The sequence below is a fragment of the Rhinoraja longicauda genome, chromosome 1 (genome assembly GCF_053455715.1).
Source record: "Rhinoraja longicauda isolate Sanriku21f chromosome 1, sRhiLon1.1, whole genome shotgun sequence".
In the NCBI taxonomy this organism is placed as follows: domain Eukaryota; kingdom Metazoa; phylum Chordata; class Chondrichthyes; order Rajiformes; family Arhynchobatidae; genus Rhinoraja; species Rhinoraja longicauda.
The window spans coordinates 140,966,798-140,991,863 of record NC_135953.1 but is presented as its reverse complement, the minus strand read 5'-3'; the positions used below and the strand labels follow the sequence as shown (position 1 = coordinate 140,991,863).

General features: G+C 45.2%; 1 protein-coding gene across 1 annotated transcript in view; it reads left to right on the top strand.

Moving 5' to 3' along the window:
- pkd2 (polycystic kidney disease 2) overlaps window positions 1–24,666 on the top strand; it is a 54,168-nt gene extending 29,502 nt beyond the window's left edge. The window contains exons 4-15 of the mRNA XM_078407626.1: window positions 16–266; window positions 2,359–2,583; window positions 5,008–5,236; window positions 8,206–8,376; window positions 8,778–8,959; window positions 12,055–12,175; window positions 13,426–13,524; window positions 15,421–15,542; window positions 15,636–15,753; window positions 16,984–17,147; window positions 19,695–19,842; window positions 24,351–24,666. Of these exons, the coding sequence (XP_078263752.1) occupies window positions 16–266; window positions 2,359–2,583; window positions 5,008–5,236; window positions 8,206–8,376; window positions 8,778–8,959; window positions 12,055–12,175; window positions 13,426–13,524; window positions 15,421–15,542; window positions 15,636–15,753; window positions 16,984–17,147; window positions 19,695–19,842; window positions 24,351–24,581 (2,061 nt within the window). The 3' untranslated portion in view covers window positions 24,582–24,666. The remainder of the gene's footprint in view (window positions 1–15; window positions 267–2,358; window positions 2,584–5,007; window positions 5,237–8,205; window positions 8,377–8,777; window positions 8,960–12,054; window positions 12,176–13,425; window positions 13,525–15,420; window positions 15,543–15,635; window positions 15,754–16,983; window positions 17,148–19,694; window positions 19,843–24,350) is intronic.
- The last annotated feature ends 400 nt before the right edge of the window (window positions 24,667–25,066 follow it).

The window sequence follows — 25,066 nt, the reverse complement described above, 5'->3', positions numbered from 1 at the left end:
TTATTCTCTCTCCAGTTCACAGAAGGTCCTTTGCTGGATGGCCTTTATTGGGACTTGTGGTACAATAATAAAACACTAGGGATGAACCAAAGCTTCATTTATCATGAAAACCTGCTTTTGGGAGTGCCTCGCATCAGGCAGTTGAAAGTCAGGAATGAATCTTGCAAAGTGCACGAAGACCTCAGAGATGAAATCAAGGAATGCTATGACGTCTATTCAGTTGCAAATGAAGATACTGCATCGTTTGGTCTCAAGGATAAAACAGCGTATGTATCACTTCAATCTTAGTTCCTACTGTGGTTCCTTAAACTTCACAATACAATACAATACAATACAATATATCTTTATTGTCATTGTACCCAGGGGTACAACGAGATTGGGAATGCGCCTCCCATACGATGCAATAATTTAAGTAATTTAGACAGCAGCAACCCAACGAAACGAAACAGTTGTAACAGTTTTGGACAGGGTAAAGTGCAAGTGCACTGAATGTCATTTCATCAGTAAGTCACTGTAACGTATTTTGAAGAGCGATCATTTAATAAAATGAATGTGTCTACATTAGATAGACAATAGGTGCAGGAGGAGGCCATTCGGCCCTTCGAGCCATTCAATGTGATCATGGCTGATCATTCTCAATCAGTACCCCGTTCCTGCCTTCTCCCCATACCCCCTGACTCCGCTATCCTTAAGAGCTGTATCCAGCTCTCTCTTGAATGCATTCAGAGAATTGGCCTCCACTGCCTTCTGAGGCAGAGAATTCCACAGATTCACAACTCTCTGACTGAAAAAGTTTTTCCTCATCTCCGTTCTAAATGGCCTACCCCTTATTCTTAAACTGTGGCCCCTGGTTCTGGACTCCCCCAACATTGGGAACATGTTTCCTGCCTCTAACGTGTCCAACCCCTTAATAATCTTATACATTTCGATAAGATCTCCTCTCATCCATCTAAATTCCAGTAGATAAGGATACTAAAACTTTTATTCCTAATTTCACTTGCCTAATGTGCTGAAAGTGATTTTACTATGACCATCTTTTCATAGACTTGTAGAGCTAAACAGTACAGAGATGGGTCCTTTGGCCAACACATCCTTGCTAACCAAGTTGCTTAACTAGCTTGCCTACGCCAGGCCCATATCCCCTCAACCCTTGATAGAAACAAGGAACTGCATATCTTTTTTGCATATCTTTCATTCATTGTTCTTTATCTCTCCACATCGCTATCTATATCTCTCGTTTCCCTTATCCCTCACCAGTCTGAAGAAGGGACTCGACCTGAAACGTCACCCATTCCTTCTCTCCAGAGATGCTGCCTGGCCTGCTGAGTTACTCCAGCTTTTTGTGTCTATCAAGGAACTGCAGATGCTGAGTTACTCCAGCACTCTGTGTCTATCCCTTCAAACTCCCCCTTCTATGTAGCTGTCAGTGGCTTTCAAATTTCGTAATTGTAGCTGCTTCTACCATTGCATCTGACAGCTCCATATGTACACAGCCCTCTGTATGGGGAAGCAGTTGCCACTTGTATCCCTTTTAAATCTTTTCCCTCTCTACTTCAACGTATGCCCTCTAGTTTTAGACTCTCCTCTCTAATGCCCAATAACTTGCCCTCCACAGCCAGCAAAGAATTCCACAGGTTCACTACCCTCTGACTAGCAGCTTTCAAACACACATCATGGGTTAACCCAATCACCCCCGGGATAACTCTCATGAGCCTCTTCTGGACCTTCTTCCCTCTCTCAGCTCCTTCAACCTAAACTAGGTTCTTGATTAGTACGGGCATCAAAGGTTGTAGCGGCAACTTAGTCCTTCCCAATAAAGTCCTTAGGCCTACCACTTTCACGAAAGGAGTGGAGTGAACATTCTTGACGCAAACAACGACAGAGAGATCTTCACGATGTTTCAGTTTAATTATTCGTTTATTAAAGTAGTAATACAAACAGATTAGTATATCTCTAGTCATTGACTTGGTAAGAATTGTACCCCGTCACAGCTCCTCTCGTGTCTAACGCATAACGTCGCTGTCTTCCAATTATAATTCTGGCTCCTCCCCAGGCTCCTCCCAGTCCATATATGCACATATGCCCATATATGTAAGCCTAGTATTCATCTCACGACCTCCCCCAAGTGCCCAAAAATAGGATACAAAATAATATAATATGCTAAGACAGCTAGTAAATACACATGGCTCCTACAAAGGTTATGGGGAGAAGGCAGGAGAATGGGGTTGAGAGGAAAAAATAGATCAGCCAGGATTGAATGGCAGAGTAGACTCGATGGGCTGAATAGCCTAATTCTGCTCCTATGACTTATGAACATAATTTGGGAGTATAATTGCAATGTTTTTCTCTTCAAAACAGTTGGACCTACACCAGTGAGAAAGATCTGAAAGAGATTGGCTACTGGGGGTTAGTCGCCATCTACAGTGGAGCAGGATATTACTTAGACCTGGCAAGAAATAGAGATGAAACGGCCACAAAGTTAAAGGTGCTGAAGGAGAATCTCTGGCTTGATCGAGGCACCAGGGTTGTGTTCATTGACTTCGCTGTCTACAACGCAAACATTAACTTATTTTGTGTGATCAGGTATTTATATAGATTTTGATAAGGATCTCAAGAACCGCCAGTTATTTCGTAAATTGAGAGCAAAACAAATATCTAGGGAAACGAAATTGTTTCCATGTAACCTATCCGCAGTAATCAGACACCATTGTCTCGTACGAACACGCCGTGGGAAACCATTGAAATTGGCAAGCATTTGTATCTATTGCAGGCATTTTCCGCGGATTTCCGCATTTTAAAAATCCACTTTTTGCATGATTTCCGCGTTTTTCACAAATAAAAATAAACGATATATAGACTTGTAATGAACATTAGGGTTCCACCAGAGGTCGCTAGCGATTCTGCGAGAAATCCCCCGCGCCATAGTAGTCTCCCCGAAAATGTGGCACCTAGGCTGGGCAAGGCAGCCAATCTCGACCTCATCGGGGCTTCAACGGCTGATCGGTGGGTTGAATTTGCAACCTGCGGCCGGGGCTCTGGAACTCCAGCCCAGCTGGAACCAGCACATCTATCCCCATCGCCCAGCGATTTCCTTGGCCGGCTGGATAAACCAGCAAAGCTCTGGAACCAAGAGTGCCAGAAAATCAGTGGTGGAACTGTAATGAGTAAATATTAAATGTAAGTGCAAGACTATATAACTAAATTAATGAAGACGGGGTTAAAACATAAAACACAGCAGAAAAACCAATTACCACCTTTTTGGGCTGATTATCAATTAATGTGCGAATTTACTTCAAAATGTTATTAGTATACAGTGACATATTCACATTATTTTGTAATGTTCGTTTTTACTTTGAAATGCACTAAAAGAGGCTTGTAACTGGTAATTTTGTGCCAATTTCTTGACCCCCGCTGAATGCCTCTTGCAAGCGCTCGGCTCTTTTCCTCTTTTTTTTAACCTCACTCGCATGCCTGCCATTGACAGTCGAGTAACGTTACTCTATCAGGCCGTATAACATGCAGCTTCTGGTATTTTTAGCTTGCATGAACAAAAATAAAATTGTGGCTATTAAAAATATCTTTAATGCTGCAAATCCGACTGAAAAACAACTTGAGTCTGCAACTCTCTAGCCTCTAATTCCTTTTCCCTCCTTGACAAAATTGTTTTCATAAGGCGACTTTCCATAACACGAGCTTTCTTTGGAATGCAGAACTAATGCCATGGGACTCTGGTGTTATAGGAAACATGCATTCCTGACCTCCAGCATTTTCTTGACTTCCACACTTCCATAGAATCAGCACTCTGCAGTACCTGCCCATTATCTCCCCCACCAACAAATTATGGGGCATAGATAGACCACATTATAGGTTCATCAATGACTACGTGCATTCCCTCCTCCAACCAATCTCAAAAGAAAGGTCAAGTTGAATTTCTTCTTCTTCTTCTTCTTCTTAAGCCCTTTGATCCTCGAGGGAGCGTAGGCCATTGACAAATGTCCTCCACCTCACTCGGTTATTGGCGGTTCGTTTGAGATCTCCCCAGTTGAACCCACTCCCAGACATTTCTGCCCGGACACCTCTTCTCCAGCTGTTCCTGGGGCGACCTCTTTTCCTTTTTCCTTGGGGGTTCCATTTCAGGGCTTGCCGGGTGATGTTTGTAGCAGGTTTTCTGAGGGCGTGTCCAATCCAACTCCATTTTCTCCTTCGAATTTGTAAGTCAATGGGATCCTGGCCTGTTCTTTTCCACAGGTCCACATTGCTTACTTTGTTTCTCCACCAGATGTTTAGTATTCTCCTTCAAGTTGAAGTTGGGTGCCTTTAATTGTGTATATTATTTTAAACCAGTTTATTGTATTTTAATTTACATTAGCCCAAGGATTCCCAGCCTGGGGTAAATTTACCCCCAGGGGGTAAATTTCGCCCACCAATATTGTTATTTGAACTCAAAATAATAATGTTAAAACAGTATTTTAAAATTTCCCCTTTGTCGGTTGCTTTATTATGGCAGAAGTGTAAAATCAAATTACTGAACAAAACAGGGTGGAGATAGATTTACTTTCGAAAAGTTGCCAAGGGGTAAACGGGACGAAAAAGGTTGGGGACCCCTGCATTAGCCTTTAGAGATACAGCCTGGAAACAGGCCCTTCAGCCCACTGGGTCTGTGCTGACCAGCGATTACCCCATACACTAGCACTATCCCACACGTGTGGGCCAATTTACGATTTACCGAAGCCAATTAACCTACAAACCTGTGCTTCTTTGGAATGTGGGTGGAAACCGGTGCACCCGGAGAAAAGTCACAGACAGGGTGAACGTGCAAACTCTGTACAGACAGCACCTGCAGTCAGGATTGAATCCAGATTTCTGGCGCTGTGAGGCAGCAACTCTACCACTGTGCCGTAAATTGTAAACAATTGTATTTTAATACAAATTCTGTTTTTTTTGTGTGTTCAGTTTGTAATGCTTTAATGTTGCTGCTTACAGAGGTGTTTCCTTTCACTTTTCCAGGTTGGTGGTGGAGTTCCCAGCGACGGGCGGTGCCCTTTCTTCTTGGCAATTTCAGACGGTGAAACTTATCCGCTATGTCTCCTCGTTTGACTATTTCCTGGCAGCCTGTGAAATTGCTTTCTGTATTTTCATATTTTACTTTATAGTCGAGGAGTTTCTGGAGATCCGTGTTCACAAACTGCGTTACTTCAGGAGTGTCTGGAACTGTTTGGATATACTGATCATTGTGGTGCGTGGAAATGGGTGCAATTGTTTTGCTTTGTTATCTGCTCAAACCACGAGCACAGAGGGCTTTCGTGTTTATTGTCATATATGAATGAGTATAGTTAGGTACAGGGACAATGATAAATCTTGCGTGAAGGAGCATCGCCGGCACATAGACTTGGAAAAATACACGGTAGCGCAGCGGTAGAGTTGCTGCTTTACAGCGAATGCAGCGCCGGAGACTCAGGTTCGATCCTGACTACGGGTGCTGCACTGTAAGGAGTTTGTACGTTCTCCCCGTGACCTGCGTGGGTTTTCTCCGAGATCTTCGGTTTCCTCCCACACTCCAAAGACGTACAGGTATGTAGGTTAATTGGCTGGGTAAATGTAAAAATTGTCCCTAGTGGGTGTAGGATAGTGTTAATGTACGGGGATCACTGGGCGGCACGGACTTGGAGGGCCGAAAAGGCCTGTTTCCGGCTGTATATATATGATATGATATGATATGATATGAAAACATATTGTACAACTAAAATTGACAGTGCTGGAGTAACTCAGCGGGTCAAACAGCACCTCTAGAGAACATTGATAGGTGATATTTCACCTATCCATGTTCTTCAGAGATGCTGCCTGACCCGCTGAGTTACTCCAGCACTCTGTGTCCATGTTCTCCAGAGATGCTGCCTGAGCCGCTGAGTTACTCCAGCACTCTGTGTCCATGTTCTCCAGAGATGCTGCCGGACCTGCTGAGTTACTCCAGCACTTTGTGTCTTATTGTTTTTGTAAACCAGCAGGTCCAGTTTCTTGTGTCTACAAATTATACAACTCTGTGCTCAAGATCATGAGAGGAATAGGTAGGGTCTGTTCACTGTGTCTTTTACCCAGAGTAGGGGAATCGAGAACTAGAGGACATGGGTTTAAAGTGAGGGGGAGAAAGATTTAATAAGGACCTGAGGTCCTTTTTTTTTTACAGAATGGGTGGTACTTGTATGGAATGAGCTGCTGGTGGCGGTAGTTGAGGCAGGTGCTATGGAAATGTTTAGGGAGTCATTTAGACAGGTACATAGGATAAGTTTATTGGTATATGGGCCAAGCACAGGCAGATGGGAGTAGTGCAGATGGGGCATGTTGGTCGGTGTGGACGTTGGGCCGAAGGGCCTGTTTTCATGCTGTATAACTATGACTCTAGTGTGGGTCAGAGAAGCTGTTTGATGAGTTAAATATATAGAATAAGATTACTATATATCTGCTTCGTCAGGCCTATGGTGATCAATGCCCCTCATCCTTGAGGATGGTTTATAAACATCTGCTCAGTGCGTGTCTCCATATTGCCTCGGTAGATGGTTCCCAGGGACCAAACTAAATTGAGGATGTGTTGAACGTTTAAAGGATTTAACATTCCAAAGATATGCAGGTTTATAGGTTAATTGGCTTCTGTAAATTGTCTGGGATAGAAAAAGCGTGTGGATGATTGCTAGTTGGCCCGGACTCGAAGGGCCTGTTTACATGCTATATCTCTAAACTAAACCCCTCTACCTGGGTCTGCAGACTTTTTTTCCCTTTTAGGTATTTATCGAATGCCCATTTAAATGTTATAATTGAATCTACCTCACTGTTCCTAAAGCAGTGTGTTCCAGGCCCCAACTGTTCACTTTTTGTTGAGAATCTATTATCACCTGGTTCTTCCTTTTGAATCACCTTCATTTTATATCCTCTGATTTTTGACCCCTTTGCAGTGGGAATACTTTATCTACTGCCTATATCCTCCATGATTTTAAATACCCTATCAGATTCCTGCTTAACCTCCCCAGTTCTAAGGAGAACAACCCCAGCTTCTATCTACAGTCTATCTACAGAACTAAAGCCCCTCATCCCTGGAATCGTCTTTGTGAATCTCTTCCAATGTCTCTTTCCTAAAGGGTGAGCCTAAACCTACAGTTGTAATCACACCATTGTATGATAACGGGTCATCTTCTGTTTCCAGTGCCTCTGCTTGCATGAGAGTGGTCCTGAGCGACCATCTACCTCACTGGAGACCCTTGGACTATCTTTAACCAGACTTTACTGGACTCTATCTTGCACTAAATGTTATCCTATACCTAAACACTAGACAGCTTGATTTTGATCATGTGTAATCTGCTGACTGGATAGTGCACAACAAAAAAGTTTTCACCTCAGTACACGTGACAATAAACTAAAGTAAAGCTCAATCCGGCTTGCTGTATTCAGTGTAGAGTATACCCAGATCACCCTGTTTTTCTACCTCATTCAGAATGTTGTCATCCAGTTTATATTCTCCTGCAAAATGTAACGCTTCACATTTCTCTGCCACCTTTGCGTCCACTCCAGCAGCATGTCCATGTCTCCGGTCTCCCACCATCTTCCACACAGTTCACCAACTGTGTCAAGTGGTTTTGACTCATTCATCCTGCTTCTGTTTTCTGTTTGGGAGCCAATCCCTTCCCCTATCCTCCATCTTGCATGTGGCAGCTTTTCAAGGAGGTGTCGGAAAGGAAACACTACATTTTTGGTCCCCTCAATCTCTCCATCTCATAAATATCCAGAAATAACTCTTAAATTTCCCAATCAGGATAGTACTTTCAAACAATCAGAAAGAATAGTGGCAATCAAGAGCCTTTTCGATGGGCACGTGGATTCGCAGGGAATGGAGGGTCATGGATTATGTTCAGGCACAGGAGATTTAAGTTGGCATAATGTTTGGCATGAACATCTTGGGGCCAAAGCTATACTATTCCTGTGCTATACTATTCTAGTTCCACACGTTACAGAATAGATGAGGTTTTATTATGACTTTTCAAGTATCTTTACTTATCAATGGATTCCAGTAATTAATTTTTCTAACTGAAGATCAACACAATGTCAGAGTAACTCGGTGCATCAAGCAGCTTCTCTGGAGAAAAGGAATAGGTGTCATTTCAGGTCGCAACTCTTCTTCAGACTCTTTTTTTCCCCTTATTTGTTCATGTTTTCCAGCTGTCATTGGTGGCAATCTGCATCAATATTTACTGTACAGCAATAGTTGAGGAGGTACTTGGAGAGTTACTGGAGAACCCGACTTCCTACCCCAACCTGGAGCCGCTGGCATACTTGCAGGTTCAGTTCAACAACATGGCCGCAGTGGTTGTGTTCTTTGTGTGGATTAAGGTATGTTTATATCAGCATCTAGCTTGTTCATTGCTTTGTATGCCACTTTTTTAAATTCAAAGTTATTTATTCACAAAATGCTGGAGTAACTCAGCAGGTCAGGCAGCATCTCAGGAGAGAAGGAATGGGGGACGTTTCGGGTCGAGACCCTTCTTCAGACTGATGTCCCACCCCCCTGACATCAGTCTGAAGAAGGGTCTTGACCCGAAATATCACCCATTCCTTCTCTCCTGAGATGCTGCCTGACCTGCTGCGTTACTCCAGCATTTTGTGAATAAATACCTTCGATTTGTACCAGCATCTGCAGTTATTTTCTCACACATTTTTAAATTCTGTATTTTTCTTGCATGTATACTTTGGTCAGATCGGCTTTGTTAAATTGAAGCTTTTTGTTTTCGCAGATCTTCAAATTCATTAGCTTCAATAAGACCATGATCCAGTTGTCCTCCACCATGTCTCGCTGTGCCAAAGATGTCATGGGCTTTGCCATCATGTTCTTTATCATTTTCCTGGCCTACGCTCAGCTGGCCTACCTCGTCTTTGGTACCCAGGTTGACGACTTCAGCACTTTCCACACTTGCATGTAAGTTTCACTGAAGTGGGGGGGGGGGGGGGAGGGTGGCTCCATTCTAAGCTTCACCTGTTTTTATGTGGAGGCACGAGGAACTGCAGATTTAGACTTTAGAGACTTCAGTTCAGAGATACAGCATGGACCCAGGTTCTTCGACCCAGCGAGTCCACGCTGACCAGTGATCACCCCGTACTCTCACACTATCCTACACACTGCGGACAATTTGCGCCTTACAAAGGCCAATTAACTCACAAACCTGCACGTCTTTGGAGTGTGGGAGGAAACCGAAAGAAACCCACCAGGTCACGGGGAGAACGTACAAATTCTATACAGACAGCACCCGTAGTCAGGATCAAACCTGTGTCTCTGGCGCGGTAAGGCAGCAACTCTATCGCTGTGCCGTCCCAGTGCAGAAATCTTGTGTGGAACACGGTGCTGAAGTAACTCAGCGAGTCAGGCAGCATCTCTAGGGAACGTACAGAGGTGATGTTTTAAATTGGGATGCTTCGTCAGATTCCTGAAGAAGGGTCCTGACCTGAAATATTACCTGTCCATACTTGAGCACTTTCTGTTTATGTATGACTGGTTATAATTTCTGACAGTGGAAAATGGAAAATGAATGAGAGGAATAGATTGGGTAGATGCACAGTGTCTCTTGCCCGAAGTAGGTGAATCGAGGTTCAAGGTGAAGGGGAAAAGATTTAATAGGAATCTGAGGGGTAACGTTTTCACGCAAAAGGTGGTGGGTGTATGGAACGAGCTGCCAGAGGAAGAGTCAAGAGTGTTTCATTGTCATATCTCCCAGATAGAAGAATGAAATTCTTACTTGCTGCAGCACAACAGAATATGTCAACATAGTACACTGTAAACAATATGATAACCGAGAGAGAAAAAAACGTTCAGTGTGTGTATATATATATATAATTTATTTATTTATATATATATATATATATACACACATGCATACATGCGCTCATATTCAAAAAAACAAATAATTGTAGTGCAATCATAATAATAGTCTATCGTAGTTCGGAGCTTATTTGAGGTTGCGGTGTTTAATAGCCTGATGGCTGTCGGGAAGAAGCTGTTTCTGAACCTGGACGTTACAATTTTCAGGCTCCTGTACCTTCTTCCCGATGGCAGGGTTGAGATGAGTGTGTGGCCAGGGTGGTGTGGGTCTCTGATGATGCTGGCTGCCTTGTTGAGGCAGTGACTCCGGTAAATCCCTTCGATGGTGGGGAGGTCAGAGCCGGTGATGGACTGGGCAGTGTCCACAACTCTTTGCGGTCTTTTCCGCTCCTGGACGTTCAAGTTGCTGAACCAGACCGTGATGCAACCAGTCAATGTGCTCTCTACGGCACACCTGTAAAAGTTCAAGAGAATCCTCTCTGACGTACCGAATCTCCGTAATCTTCTCAGGAAGTAGAGGTGTTGATGTGCTTCATTTATAATTGCATCAGTGTGCTGTGTCCAGGAAAGATCTTCAGAAATATGCACACCCAGGACTCTCCACCATCGTCCCGTTGATATAAACATGATTGTGGGTCCTCATCCTTCCTCTTCCAAAGTCCACATTCAGTTCATTGGTTTTACTGATATTGAGAGCCAGGTTGTTGTGCTGGCACCATTTGGTCAATCGGTCGATCTATACTCTGAAGGTATCACAAAATGCTGGAGTAACTCAGCAGGTCAGGCAGCATCTAGGAGAGAGGGAATGGGTGATGTTTCGGGTCGAGACCCTTCTTCAGACTGATGTCAGGGGAGCAGAACAAAGAAAGGATATAGGTGGAGACAGGAAGACAGTGGGAGAACTGGGAAGGGGGAGGGGAAGAGAGGGACAGAGGAACTATCTAAAGTTAGAGAAGTCAATGTTCATACCGCTGGGCTGCAAGATGCCCAAGCGAAATATGAGGTGCTGTTCCTCCAATTTCCGGTGGGCCTCACTATGGCACTGGAGGAGGCCCATGACAGAAAGGTCAGACTGGGAGTGGGAGGGGGAGTTGAAGTGCTCAGCCACCGGGAAATCAGGTTGGTTAAGGCCCATCATTGGGAACATTTTTCCTGCATCGAGCTTGTCCAGTCCTTTTATAATTCTATATGTCTCTATAAGATCCCCTCTCATCCTTCTAAACTCCAGTGAATACAAGCCTAGTCTTTTCAATCTTTCCTTGTATGACAGTCCCGCCATCCCAGGGATCAATCTTGTGAACCTACGCTGCACTGCCTCAATTACAAGAATGTCCTGCCTCAAATTTGGAGACCAAAACTATACACAATACTCCAGATGTGGTCTTACCAGGGCCCTATACAACTGCAGAAGAACATCTTTACTCCTATACTCAAATCCTCTCGTTATGAAGGCCAACATGCCATTAGCTTTCTTCACTGCCTGCTGTACCTGCATGCCAACTTTCAGTGACTGGTGTACAAGGACACACAGGTCTCGCTGCACTTCCCCCTTACCTAACCTGACACCATTGAGATAATCTGCCTCCTTGTTTTTGCCGCCAAAGTGGATAACTTCACAGGAGGAAACAAGAACTGGATAACATGGGTTTTAAGGTGAAATGGGAAAGATTTAATAGGACCCTGAGGGGTGGCTTTTTCACACAGAGAATGGTGGGTTTATGGAACGAGCTGCCAGAGGAAGTAATTGAGGCAGGTAATATAACAACATTTTAAAGACACTTTAACAGGTACATGGATAGAAAAGATTTAGAGGGATATGGGTCATCGCTAGCAGGTGGGACGAGCGTAGATAGGGAATCTTGGTCGGCATAGACAAGTTGGGCCAAAGAGCTGGTTTCTGTGCTCTATGACTCTATACTTAGACAGAGCATTGTGCAACCCGGGGCATTCAAATAAGGGGACATTTAGCCACATATTTCAAAGCTGTGTTTTCAATGCCCAGCTTTTGTTATTTGCGTGAATTAATCCTTTGCACAGGCTGCAACATTTGTCTCGTTATCAAGAAGACATCTGCTCCATTTTATTGGAATGAAGTGTGTTTAGTTTCTTTCCAGAGACCCCTTTGGGAGTAGTTGGCAGAGCTTTTTGCGTGGGACAGTGACAAGATGTTTATTTTAGTTTTTACTTCTCTGTTGCAGTTTTACTCAGTTCCGCATCATTCTGGGAGATTTCGATTTTGCCAAAATTGAAGAAGCTGACAGGATTCTGGGGCCAGTTTATTTTGCCACTTTTGTCTTCTTCGTTTTCTTCATTCTTCTGGTGAGTAGTGAGCGCAGTCAACGCTTCGAGGAGTGGAAAAATGAAGATAGGGCGTGTAAAAATGAAAGGGGGAAGTGTTTAATTATATTTTGTTATGGCGACCCACTAGTTCTGTTGGGGAATTCTTCACTGATGTCAGGCGCAGGAATGTGATTGATAACTCTTGGTAATTGTGTGTGTGTAGCCAATTTCACTGGTCCTCCTTCCATCCAGATTTGACTTGGACTGCACTTGGATTTATTTGTTTGGAACAAGTTGTTGGGAAGTTGATGAGTACATGATCTCAAATCTGAAACCTCAGAACAGTTAAGATTAATATGTTGGGAGGCAAAGCACAGAAACAGTCTCTCTTTCCCTCATTCCCTATCTAAATCCATGCCAGCCGGCAACCACACATTTGCACTCAACCCTCATTAATCCCATTTTAAGAAAACGGCCCCACATCTCCAACTCCAGCCCAGATTTAAAGACTTTAGCGATACAGCACAGAAACAGGCCCTTCGGCCCATCGAGTCTGCGCCAACCAGCCATCATCCCGCACACTCGCACTATCCTACACAGTAGGGTCAATTTACAATGTTACCGAAGCCAATTAATCTACAAACCTGCACATCTTTGAATTGTGGGAGGAAACCGGAGTACCCGGAGAAAACCTATGCAGTCACAGGGAGAAGATACAAACCCTATACCGACAGCACCCGTCGTCTGGATGGAACCCGGGTCTCTGGCACTGTGAGGCAGCAACTCTACCGCTGCACCACCGTGTTCCTCCACTACTACCCTAGATGGGATCAAAAGATTCTACCACTCATTTACACATTCATTGCAATTTACAGCAGCCAATTACCTAACCTGCAAAATACCACCATCCTGTGTGCCTTTTGGGGTGTAGGAATAAGCCTGAGCACCCAGGGCAAACCATCGCAGTCACAGAGAACATGCAAAGTACACACAGACAGCACCCAAAGTCGGAGTCAAGTGTGGGTCTCTGGTGACAATAGACAATAGGTGCAGGAGGAGGCCATTCGGCCCTTCGAGCCAGCACCGCCATTCAATGTAATCATGGCTGATCATTCTCTCTATGAGGCAGCAGATCTATAGCTGTGCAATTGCTGCCAATAGAGTGACTTTGGGTTAGCCCCACTGCCAGAATGTGAATCGGCGAGCTCATTGTGCAGGGAGATCAGCTAGAGTTTTGTAAATACACTTTCTGAGAGAGTTCTTCAGTCGAGTTCTGCTTGTCCCACCAGAACATGTTTTTGGCCATCATTAATGACACCTACTCTGAAGTGAAAGCTGACATGGCCCAGCAGAAGAGTGAGATGGAGCTTACTGACTTTATTAAGAAGGTATTTGATTTGATTTTTTCATAATTTTAACTTTATGTTGTCCAAGGTTTTACTGAAGTTGAATGTCCTGCATGGAGTCTGAGAGTTGTTACGATTTAGTTTGCAGTTGTTGATAACAACGTCAGCTGGTTGTTAAATATGTCCAAATTTACAATCCAATCTGTAATTTAAGCAATTCTTTACGACTTGAAAGTTAAATGCTTTGCAATTTGAAATATTGTTTTTGTTTTGTTTTGCTGCTAAAGATCTTGGACAGAAGGTGTCATTGAATTGCCATCATATGTTTTTGATTGAAAGATACTGCATGGAATCGTGCCCTTTGGCCACCGAGTCCACGCCGACCATCCATCGCCTGTTCACACTAATTCGATGTTATTCCACTTTCTCACCCACTCCCTACACACTAGGGCCATCCACAAAAGGCAAGTTAGCCTACAAACTTGCACGGATGTGGGAGGAAACCGGAGCACCCGGAGAAAACCCACACAATCACAGAGAACGTGCAAACTCCACGCAGACAGCACCCGAGGTCAGGATGGAACCTGAGTCTCTAGCGCTGTGAGGCAACAGCTCCAACACTATGCCACCCTTCAACTGTTAACTGTTCTCCCTTAATGTTTTTAAGATGGAAAGATTTTGATTGTAAATGACAGCAAGAGCTCCAAGTCGGTGTCTTTAGATTTATTATTTTTTTAAATTTAGAGATACTTTAAAAACACCGCACTGCTGAATGAATTCCTTACTACTGATCTTGAGTCTCACAAGACATTTTGATCCAATCCCATTCCACCTGTTGGATACGTTGCCAATGTAAAGATCATCTTTGCTTTATTTTTCAGGGGTTTATGTCTTATTATTTCAGCATTCACTCTGTACCTTTCATTTTGATTCAGACTGTTTCGTGACTATTCAATGCGATGCATAACATTCAATGTGATTTCAGTGTACCCAGACAGTACAGACAAGTACAGATGTGTCGTTATTGAGCTGCTCTTGCCCCAGATCTGTTCTAAATACATTCTTGTAGGTCACCTTTGTCTATTTTATTTATGGTATCTCCAAGTTAGCCCAGACTATTCTCTTATCACAGATGCCTTTTCCTCAGTTAAGCATGCGACAATTGTTATCAGGACATTTTTCCCTGAAAAGGAGCAATTATTGTATAATCCATCTCACAATTAGAAATATTTGCACAATTACTGATACTGGTTCTTTCAAACTAAAGCAAATTCTGAATGAGGTGAGAGATTTAAAATTGAACAGTGGTACCTGCTGTAATGGTTGCTTTTAATTCCGAAGTTCAAAGGCATAAAAGATGGTACAATTACTAGTCAAGTTGTCAGAGCCTCACTTGCTTATTCATAAGTTCATAAGTCGTAGGAGCAGAATGAGGCCGTTTGGCCCATTGAGTCTACTCTGCCATTCAATCACAGCTGGTCTATCTTTCTCTCTGAACCCCATTCTCCTGCCTTCTCCCCGAAACCTTTGACACCCTTGCTAATCAAGAACCTGTCAATCTCCGCTTTAAAAATACCCAATGTCTTGGCTTCCACTGCTGTCTATGGCAATTAATTCCACAGATTCACCCCGCTCTGGCTAAGGAAACTCCTGCTCGTATCTCCTTTCTAAAGGAACACCCTTTTATTCCCGCTGGTCCTGGACTCTTCACATCCACTCTATCCAGGCCTTTCACTATTCGGTACGTTTCAATGAGTTCCCCCCCCCCCTCATCCTTCTAAACTCCAGCGAGTACAGGCCCAGTGCTGTCAAATGCTCATCAGGAGGCAATGAATACGTCATGCTTATGGACTATTAGTTTTCAGTCTGAAGCTTCCTGCTAGATTGATTGCTTTCACTAGTAAGGACTCACCAGCTGTAAATGCCTCCTCTAACTAGGGGTGCAGCAAGGCCATGCTGAAGCTGCGGTTAAGGAAGTCCACCGTTGATGACATCACGGAGAGTCTACGGCAAGCTGGAGGGAAACTAAACTTTGATGAACTGCGACAAGACCTGAAAGGGTCAGTAAAACGTTAGTTGACAACTGGAGAATGCTTCTTCGATCGGTGTACTATCATTTCAACCAAACTCCTTTGCCTTTGCCCTCGTCTTAGGAGGGGTCACACAGATGCTGAGATAGAAGCGATCTTTGCCAAATATGACCAGGATGGAGATCAGGAGCTGACCGAACATGAACATCAACAGATGAGGGATGACCTAGAGAAAGAGAGAGTGAGTTATCCATCAGAGTTTGTGTTGTTCAAGTTATCGACAAGCCCATCTGATTTGTTACTTTTTAAACTAAATGTGGTGGAATCTAGAAACAAAGTACTGCAGATGTTAGTTTATACCAATGATAGGCACAAAGTAGTGTAAGAAAATAACTGCAGATGCTGGTACAAATCGAAGGTATTTATTCACAAAGTGCTGGAGTAACTCAGCAGGTCAGGCAGCATCTCGGGAGAGAAGGAATGGGGAACACTTCGGGTCGAGACCCTTCTTCAGAAGTCTGAAGAAGGGTCTCGACCCGAAACGTCACCCATTCCTTCTCTCCCGAGATGCTGCCCGACCTGCTGAGTTACTCCAGCACTTTGTGAATAAATAGGCACAAAGTGCTGGAGTAACTCAGTGGGTCAGGCTGAAGAAGGGCCCTGATCCGAGACGTCACCCATCCGTTTTTTCCAGAGAAGCTGCTTGACCCGCTGAGTTACCCCTGGCTTTTGTCTATCTGCAGTGGTATCTCCTCCAGATGATGGATTGCTGAATTTGCAAAAAAAATATTTTTTTTCAACGAACTAATTTGATTATGAAAATTGACCAATATTAATGAAGGGGCATTTTGAGTGAAATGGGTGGAATCTTGGAATCCAGTCAGGCGACTGTACTTATAAAAACGTTGCACTGAGCACAGCATCAAAATAAGGCACAATGTCAAAATATTTCAGTTGATAATTACTTTTTATGTAATGATTTAATTTTTTTTTAATTGCTAAAATGGAGATTTGCACTTGCACTAAGTGTTATTTCATTAAACATCAAGTCATTGTTTCCAGTGAGGATGAATTTCTTTAAATGGAACAATATCTTGTTGAAAAAAAGAGGCACAATGTGCTGGAATAACTCAGCAAGTCAGGCAGCATCTCTGGAGAATATGGATAGGTGACAGCCAATGCTTTTTTTCCCCCAACAATATATTGTTCTTTAGAGAAATCCATCCTCACTGGAAACAATGACTTGCTCAAGTCTTACATCCTAGTCAAAAATATATTGCATTGAATCAAGTTGGAAACTGGAGTAAAATCTGGAAATGAAGTTGACAAGGGCATTAAGTGCGACGTAAGCTGGTGCATGTGTTGGTTTATGTTGCAAGCAAGCTGAGAGTTGTGCGTGGGGTTTGGGTTCTGCTGCTGGGTGGTGAAGATAAGTGCACAGTTCATGTGTTCAGTCCCCCTGGTGTTGCAGGATGACCTGGACCTGGATAGGAGCTCACTGCCTCGATCCACCAGCGGCCGAAGCTTCCCGCGGAGCATGGACGATTCAGAGGAGGAGGATGACGAAGACAGCGGCCATAGCTCAAGGAGAAGAGGGAGCAGCTCCACTGGGGTGTCCTACGAGGAGTTTCAAGTGTAAGGATGTCAACTGGCAACCGCTTTATTCACTTGTCAACAATCTAAATTTGAGGCGGAGATTGATCGGTTCTTGATTAGTCAAGGACGTCAGGGGTTACGGGGAGAAGACAGGAAATTAGGGTTGAGAGGGAGAGATAGACCGGCCATGATTGAATGGCGGAGTAGACTCGATGGGCCGAATGGCCTAATTCTGCTCCTATGACTTATGGACGTGTGACTCCTGCCCTTGCTCTGCAAGGTCACACATGGCAGATGCAAATTTAACATGGAGTGTGAACTGATTCCGTTGGGGGAAAAAAGAATGATTTAGATTTAGAGATACAGCGCAGAAACAGGCCCTTCGGCCCACCGGGTCCGCGCCGCCCAGCGATCCCCGCACACTAACACTATCCTACACCCACAAGGGACAATTTTTACATTTGCCCAGCCAATTAAACTACAAACCTGTACGTCTTTGGCACTCCAAAGACCCTCACAATCAGTGAGAATAGGTCGACTTCCTGACCAACAGACCCTCACAATCAGTGAGAATAGGTGACAAATCATCCTCTACAATAATTCTCAACAATAGTGCCCGCAAGAATGTGTTCATTACCAATCAACTCAAATTACAAGGTCGCTGACACCACCACTGTAGTGGGCCGGATATCAATTAATGACAAGACGAAGAACAGAAAGGAGATTGAGAACCTGATAACTTGGTGCCAAGTCAACAACCTCTCCCTCAATGTCAACAAGACAAAGGAGATTGCGATTGACTTCAGGAAGTGAAGCAGTACACACACACACACACACCCCCTGGTGTACATTGATGGCGCCAATGTAGAAATGGTCGAAAGCTTTAAGTTCCCAGGAATAAATATCACCAGCAATTTGGCCCATTTAAGCCCAGAAAGCACTCCAACGCCTCTATTTCCTTAGAAGGCTTAGGAAGTTTGACACGAGCATACCAGCATAACAAGGACCAGTCTCACCCCCATTCACTCCCATCAGGCAAAAGGTATATACGTTTGAAAACGCGCACCTCCAGATTCAGGGACAGTTTCTTCCCAGCTGTTATCAGGCAACTGAACCATCCTCTCATCAGCCTGAGAGCGGTCCTGACCTCCCATCTACCTCATTGGAGATCTTTGAACTATTTTTAATCAGACTTTATCTTGTACTGAATGTTGTACCCTTTGTCCTTTATATGTGCACTGTGGACGGCTTGATTGTAATCATGTAGTCTTTTCTTTGACTGGAGAGGACGCAAACAAAAAGCTTTTCACTGTAGGAAAGAAAACTGCAGATGCTGGGATGCTGGTTTAAATCGAAGGTAGACACAAAATGCTGGAGTAACTCAGCCGGTCAGACAGCATCTCTGGAGAGAAGGAATGGGTGACGTTTCGGGTCGAGACCCTTCTTCAGACTGATCTTTTCGGGTCGAGACCCTTCTTCAGACTCTAAACTATTCTTTACTTTTAGCTCCAGGGCGTGGATTGTTTTCTCTGGAATGCTGGAGGTTGCGGGAGGCCTCATAGAAGTATATAAGTTAATGCGAGGCATAGATAGGCCAGCTAGTTGGACCCTTTAAACCCGGGTTGGAAGAATCAAATGCTAGGCAGCATAGCTTTAAGATGAGAGGAGCTAAGTGTAACGGAGATGAACGGGGCAAGTATTTTTACGCAGAGAGTAATGAGAGCTTGGAACTGTGGGCTGTTGGAGGCAAAGACAATCATGGCATTCAAGAGACTTTTGGATAGGCACATGGATATGCAGGAAATGGAGGGATATGGCAGAAAAGATTTGTTCTTGGCATTATGTTCATGCTGACATCGTGGGCTGAAGGGCCTGTTTGTATGCTGTACTCTTCTCTAGGAAAGAAAACTGCAGATGCTCGTTTAAATCGAAGGTAGACACAAAATGCTGGAATAACTCAGCGGGTCGGGCAACATCTCCGGAGAGAAGAAATGGGTGACGTTTCGGGTCGAGACCCTTCTTCGACACAAAATGCTGGAGTAACTCAGCGGGTCAGGCTGCATCTCTGGAGAGAAGGAATGGGTGACGTTTCGGGTCGAGACTGAGTTACTCCAGCATTTTGTGTCTACCTTCGATTTAAAGGGCGATCACAGTTTTCTTTCCTACACATTTTGCCCCTCCGCTGCAAATTTTCCACAAGATATGTCTACTTTGAAGAGGTTTTCCTCCTCTCTTCAACTTGAGTTTAGCAACATGCTCTCTCACTACTCCCCCTCTGTGATTGCTTCTGCCCTCCAACTCTACAACCTTTAGGAAGAAGGGTCTCGACCCGAAACGCCACCCATTCCTTCTCTCCAAAGATGCTGCCTGACCCGCTGAGTTACTCCAGCATTTTGTGTCTACCTGTACTCTTCTCTGTTCTACATAACCTAGTAATGTAATAAATAATTCTACCGTGGATATTTACTTTGCAGGAAAAGCTATGTTACTCTGTTGAAAGCACCTGTGTAATAATCAGTAAAGAACAGCTAATTTTCAGAATGAGGTTGGAAGCCGTATTTCTAATTGACTTATTTCTTTGCTCAGCCTTGTCAGGCGCGTGGATCGGATGGAGCATTCCATCGGGAGCATCGTGTCCAAAATTGATGCCGTGATCGTGAAGCTGGAGGCCATGGAGAGGGCCAAGCTGAAGAGGAGGGACGTACTGGGCAGGCTGCTGGACGGTGTAACAGAGGTGAGCCCCATCCCAGGCACTGGCTGGACTATAATCACTCTCTAAATGTGATCATCACAGAGTGATACCGCGTGGAAACACTTGCCCATACCCACCAATGCACTAGTCCCACCTGCCCGCGTGCACGCTTGGCCCATACCCCTCTAAACCTATCCTAACCATGAAACCTATCCATAATGTCTCCTAATTAAATGTAATCATATTGTTATAGTCCCTGCCTCAACTACCTCCTCTGGCACTTCGTTCCATATACCCACCACCCTTTGTGTAAAACAAAAAGCTCTCAGGTTCCTATCTCTTCCCCCCTCACCTTAAACCTATGTCCTCTGGTTCTCAGTGGTAACAAAAGCAAAACCTTGTTTCCATCCCTAAGTACAATTGGAACTGTATCTACTGCACCGAGCATTCTGTGTGTGAATGGGCTAATGTGTGAATGAGGTTAAAGTTTTGTTTTTAAATATTGAATATATGATTTGTTGCTTCTGCAGATGATGTAGGCAGCTAGAAACGACGTAAGCTGGTGGACGGAAGTCAGGGATTTGTGGGAGGTTGTCTCGGGGTGATGTGTGGATGTGTGTTTGTACAATCCGACCAAGGGCCAAAAATAAACTCTTGAAGCACTTCAAACTTCCAAAACGGAGGTGGAAAGGTTTTGTTAAATGAATACTAAGGCTTGCCAAACCAAGGAAGGCAAAGAAAATAAAAAATACAAAGTTAGATCAGACTATACTTCGGACCTGATAGTCATACAGCGTGGAAACAGGCCCCTCGGCCATCTTGCTCACACTGACCAACATGCCCCATCTATATTGGTCCCACCTGCCCACGTTTGGCCCATATCCCTCTAAACCTGTCCTTGACGACACTTCTTCCCACCCTGTTTCCTGTAAAAACTGTATCCCCCAATTCCTCCGTCTACGCCGCATCTGCGCTCAGGATGAGGTGTTTCATACTAGGGCATCAGAGATATCCTGATTCTTTAGGAAACGGGGCTTCCCCTCTTCCATTGTAGATGAGACTCTCACTAGGGTCTCCTCTATATCCTGCAGCTCCGCTTTTGCTCCCCCTCTCCCCATTCGTAACAAGGGTAGAGTCCCTCTTGCCTTCCGCCCCATCAGCCAGCGTATCCAACAAATCATCCTCCAGCATTTCCGTCACCTCCAACGGGATCCCACTACTGGCCACATCTTCCCATCTCCTCCCCTTTCTGCTTTCCGCAGAGACCGCTCCCTCCGTAACTCCCTGGTCCACTCGTCCCTTCCCACCCAAACCACCAGTCACTTTACCTCCCCCATCGATTCCATCCAAGGACCCAAACAGGTGAGACAGAGGTTCACCTGCACCTCCTCCAACCTCATCTATTGTATCCGCTGTTCCAGATGTCAACTTCTCTACATCGGCGAGACCAAATGCAGGCTCGGCGATCGTTTCGCTCATCTCCTTCGCTCAGTCTGCCTTAACCAACCTGACCTCAGCACTTCAACCCCCCTCCCACTCCCAGTCTGACCTTTCTTTCCTGGGCCTCCTCCATTGCTATAGTGAGGCCCAGCGCAAATTGGAGGAACAGCATCTCATATTTTGCTTGGGCAGTTTACACCACAGCGGTATGAACATTGACTTCTCTAACTTCCGATAGTTCCTCTGTCCCTCTCTTTCCCCTCCCCCTTCCCAGTTCTCCCACTGTCTTCCTGCCTCCAACTACATCCTATCTTTATCCCACCCCCTCCCCTGACATCAGTCTGAAGAAGGGTCTCGACCTTCTCTCCTGAGTCCTTCTCTCCTGAGATGCTGCCTGACCGGCTGAGTTACTCCAGCATTTTGTGTCTACCTATCCTATCCATGTACCTGTCCAAATGCCTTCTGAATGATGTCACCTGACTTTTCTATGCTTGGTTCTTCCAAATGAAAGTTAATTTGAATGATTTAATTTGCTTAATGTAAAGAGAAGCCTTGGATTCTGATATAGATCTGCTTCAATATTAAATTTGCAGCCCGATCCCCAGCAAGTGAAATACAAAGAGCAGTTATTAATTTGTAAACATTAACTGAAGACCCAAATAAGTACAGGAGATGGGAAATGAATTGATGCAATGGCAATAGACAATAGACAATAGACAATAGGTGCAGGAGTAGGCCATTCAGCCCTTCGAGCCAGCACCGCCATTCAATGCGATCATGGCTGATCACTATCAATCAGTACCCCGTTCCTGCCTTCTCCCCATACCCCCTCACTCCGCTATCCTTAAGAGCTCTATCCAGCTCTCTCTTGAAAGCATCCAACGAACTGGCCTCCACTGCCTTCTGAGGCAGAGAATTCCACACCTTCACCACCCTCTGACTGAAAAAGTTCTTCCTCATCTCCGTTCTAAATGGCCTACCCCTTATTCTCAAACTGTGGCCCCTTGTTCTGGACTCCCCCAACATTGGGAACATGTTATCTGCCTCTAATGTGTCCAATCCCCTAATTATCTTATATGTTTCAATAAGATCCCCCCTCATCCTTCTAAATTCCAGTGTATACAAGCCCAATCGCTCCAGCCTTTCAACATACGACAGTCCCGCCATTCCGGGAATTAATCTAGTGAACCTACGCTGCACGCCCTCCATAGCAAGAATATCCTTCCTCAAATTTGGAGACCAAAACTGCACACAGTACTCCAGGTGCGGTCTCACCAGGGCCCGGTACAACTGTAGAAGGACCTCTTTGCTCCTATACTCAACTCCTCTTGTTACGAAGGCCAACATTCCATTGGCTTTCTTCACTGCCTGCTGAACCTGCATGCTTCCTTTCATTGACTGATGCACTAGGACACCCAGATCTCGTTGAACTCCCCCTCCTCCTAACTTGACACCATTCAGATAATAATCTGCCTTTCTATTCTTACTTCCAAAGTGAATAACCTCACACTTATCTACATTAAACTGCATCTGCCATGTATCCGCCCACTCACACAACCTGTCCAGGTCACCCTGCAGCCTTATTGCATCTTCCTCACAATTCACACTACCCCCCAACTTAGTATCATCTGCAAATTTGCTAATGGTACTTTTAATCCCTTCGTCTAAGTCATTAATGTATATCGTAAATAGCTGGGGTCCCAGCACCGAACCTTGCGGTACCCCACTGGTCACTGCCTGCCATTCCGAAAGAGACTGCAAATGTTAGAATGGGGAACAACAAAACAGTGTTGGACAAGTTCAGCAGGTTAGGTGGCATCTGTGGAGAGAATGACTGATATTTCACTCCTCTTTGCTTATCTGACACCCATTTGTCTCCAGTCTTTACCCCCAGTCTTTCTCACTTGGTCCATCCATCTGCCAATCGCCCTCCCCCTCCCCCTCACCTGTACCATGTATCACTTCCCCAGCTTTGCCCAGCACCCACTTCTCTTCCAGCTTTCTCCCACCCAGAGAGTTGTGAATTTGTGGAATTCTCTGCCATAGAGGGCAGTGGAGGCCAATTCACTGGATGAATTTAAAAGAGAGTTAGAACTAGCTCCAGGGGCTAGCGGAATCAAGGGATATGGGGAGAAGGCAGGCACGGGTTACTGATTGTGGATCACAATGAATGGCTTGAAAGGCCAAATGGCCGCCTCCTGCACCTATTTTGTATGTTTCTATGTACCCCCAACTCCATCAGTCTGAAGACGGATTCTGCCTCAAAACGTTATTGATTCATTGACAGATACAATGTGGAAGCAGACCCATCAGGCCACGCTGACCATTTAAATTAGTCTATGCTATTCCACTTTCAAATCCACTCCCTAAACACGCAGGAAACTTTACAGAGGCCAATTAACCTACACACCTGCAAGTCTATGGGACGTAGGAGGGAGCCGGAGCACCCGGAGGAAACCATGCGATCGCAGGGAGAACGTGCAAACCCCACGCAGACAGACAGACCACGTTTAGTCGGGATCAAACCCGGCGCTGTGAGGCAGCAGCTCTACCTGCTCGCTGCACCACTCTGCTGTCATCAGTCCATTCCCTTCAAAGATACTGCCTGACCCTCTGATAGACAGAAAGTGCTGGAGTAACTCGGCGATCAGGCAGCATCTCCGAAGAAAAAAGATCGGTGGTTTTGGGTCGGGACCCTTCTTCAGACCCAGAACGTCACTTATCATGTTCCTCCAGATGCGCTGAGTTACTCTAGCACATTGTCTATCTTTGGTATAAACCAGCATCTGCAGTTCATTCCCTGACTCTGATGAAGGGTCTCGACCCGAAACGTCACCCATTCCTTCTCTCCAGAGATGCTGCCTGACCCGCTGAGTTACTCCAGCACTCTGTGTCCATGTTCTCCAGAGATGCTGGCTGACCCGCTGAGTTACTCCAGCACTCTGTGTCCATGTTCTCCAGAGATGCTGCCTGACCCGCTGAGTTACTCCAGCACTCTGTGTCCATGTTCTCCAGAGATGCTGCCTGAGCCGCTGAGTTACTCCAGCACTCTGTGCTTGGCTGAGGTAGCGGGGTCGTGTAACAGGAGTAAAGCTTCCTTTGCCCCGCAGGATGAGCGCCTGGGCCGGGACAACGACGTGCACCGCGAGCAGATGGAGCGCCTGGTGCGCGAGGAGCTGGAGCGCTGGGAGTCCGATGAGACCGTGTCGCAGCTGAGCCACCACCTCGGGACGCCGCTGGGGGTCAACGGGCGCTCCCGCTCCCGCAGTTCCCGCCCCTCGTCCTCTCAGTCCACTGACGGCTTGGCGGACGCCGGGGGTGTTGGGGGCAGCCATGTCTAGAGCTATCATTCTGCAGCTGGAAGGTGGACACATGATGCTGGAGTAACTCAGCGGGTCAGGCGGCATCTCTGGAGAGAAGGGATGGTCGACGTTTCAGGTCGAGACCCTAGACCTGAAACGTCACCCATTCCTTTACTCCAGAGGTGCTGCCTGACCCGCTGAGTTACTCCAGCATTATGTGTTTACCTTCGATTTAAGCCAGCACCTGCAGTTTCTTTCCTACCCATTCTGCAGCTGGAGACGGGCCTGTCCGTTAATCTACAACGTCACGTTGCCCTGGCCTCGCGTCAGTATTTTCATCTTTATTTTTTTAATGCAGTTGTGAATTGATCAGTTGAGTTGGAATGATCACGCAGCACCTCGGCAAGGGTTGTACAGCCATGGATTTTTATAAACTCTTAGCGTGCATTACATCAAGAAGTTTAGAGAAAGCCGAGTGCATCAATATTTTCCAGCGTCCGTGGTGCAGAATGCTTTAGCTGGAG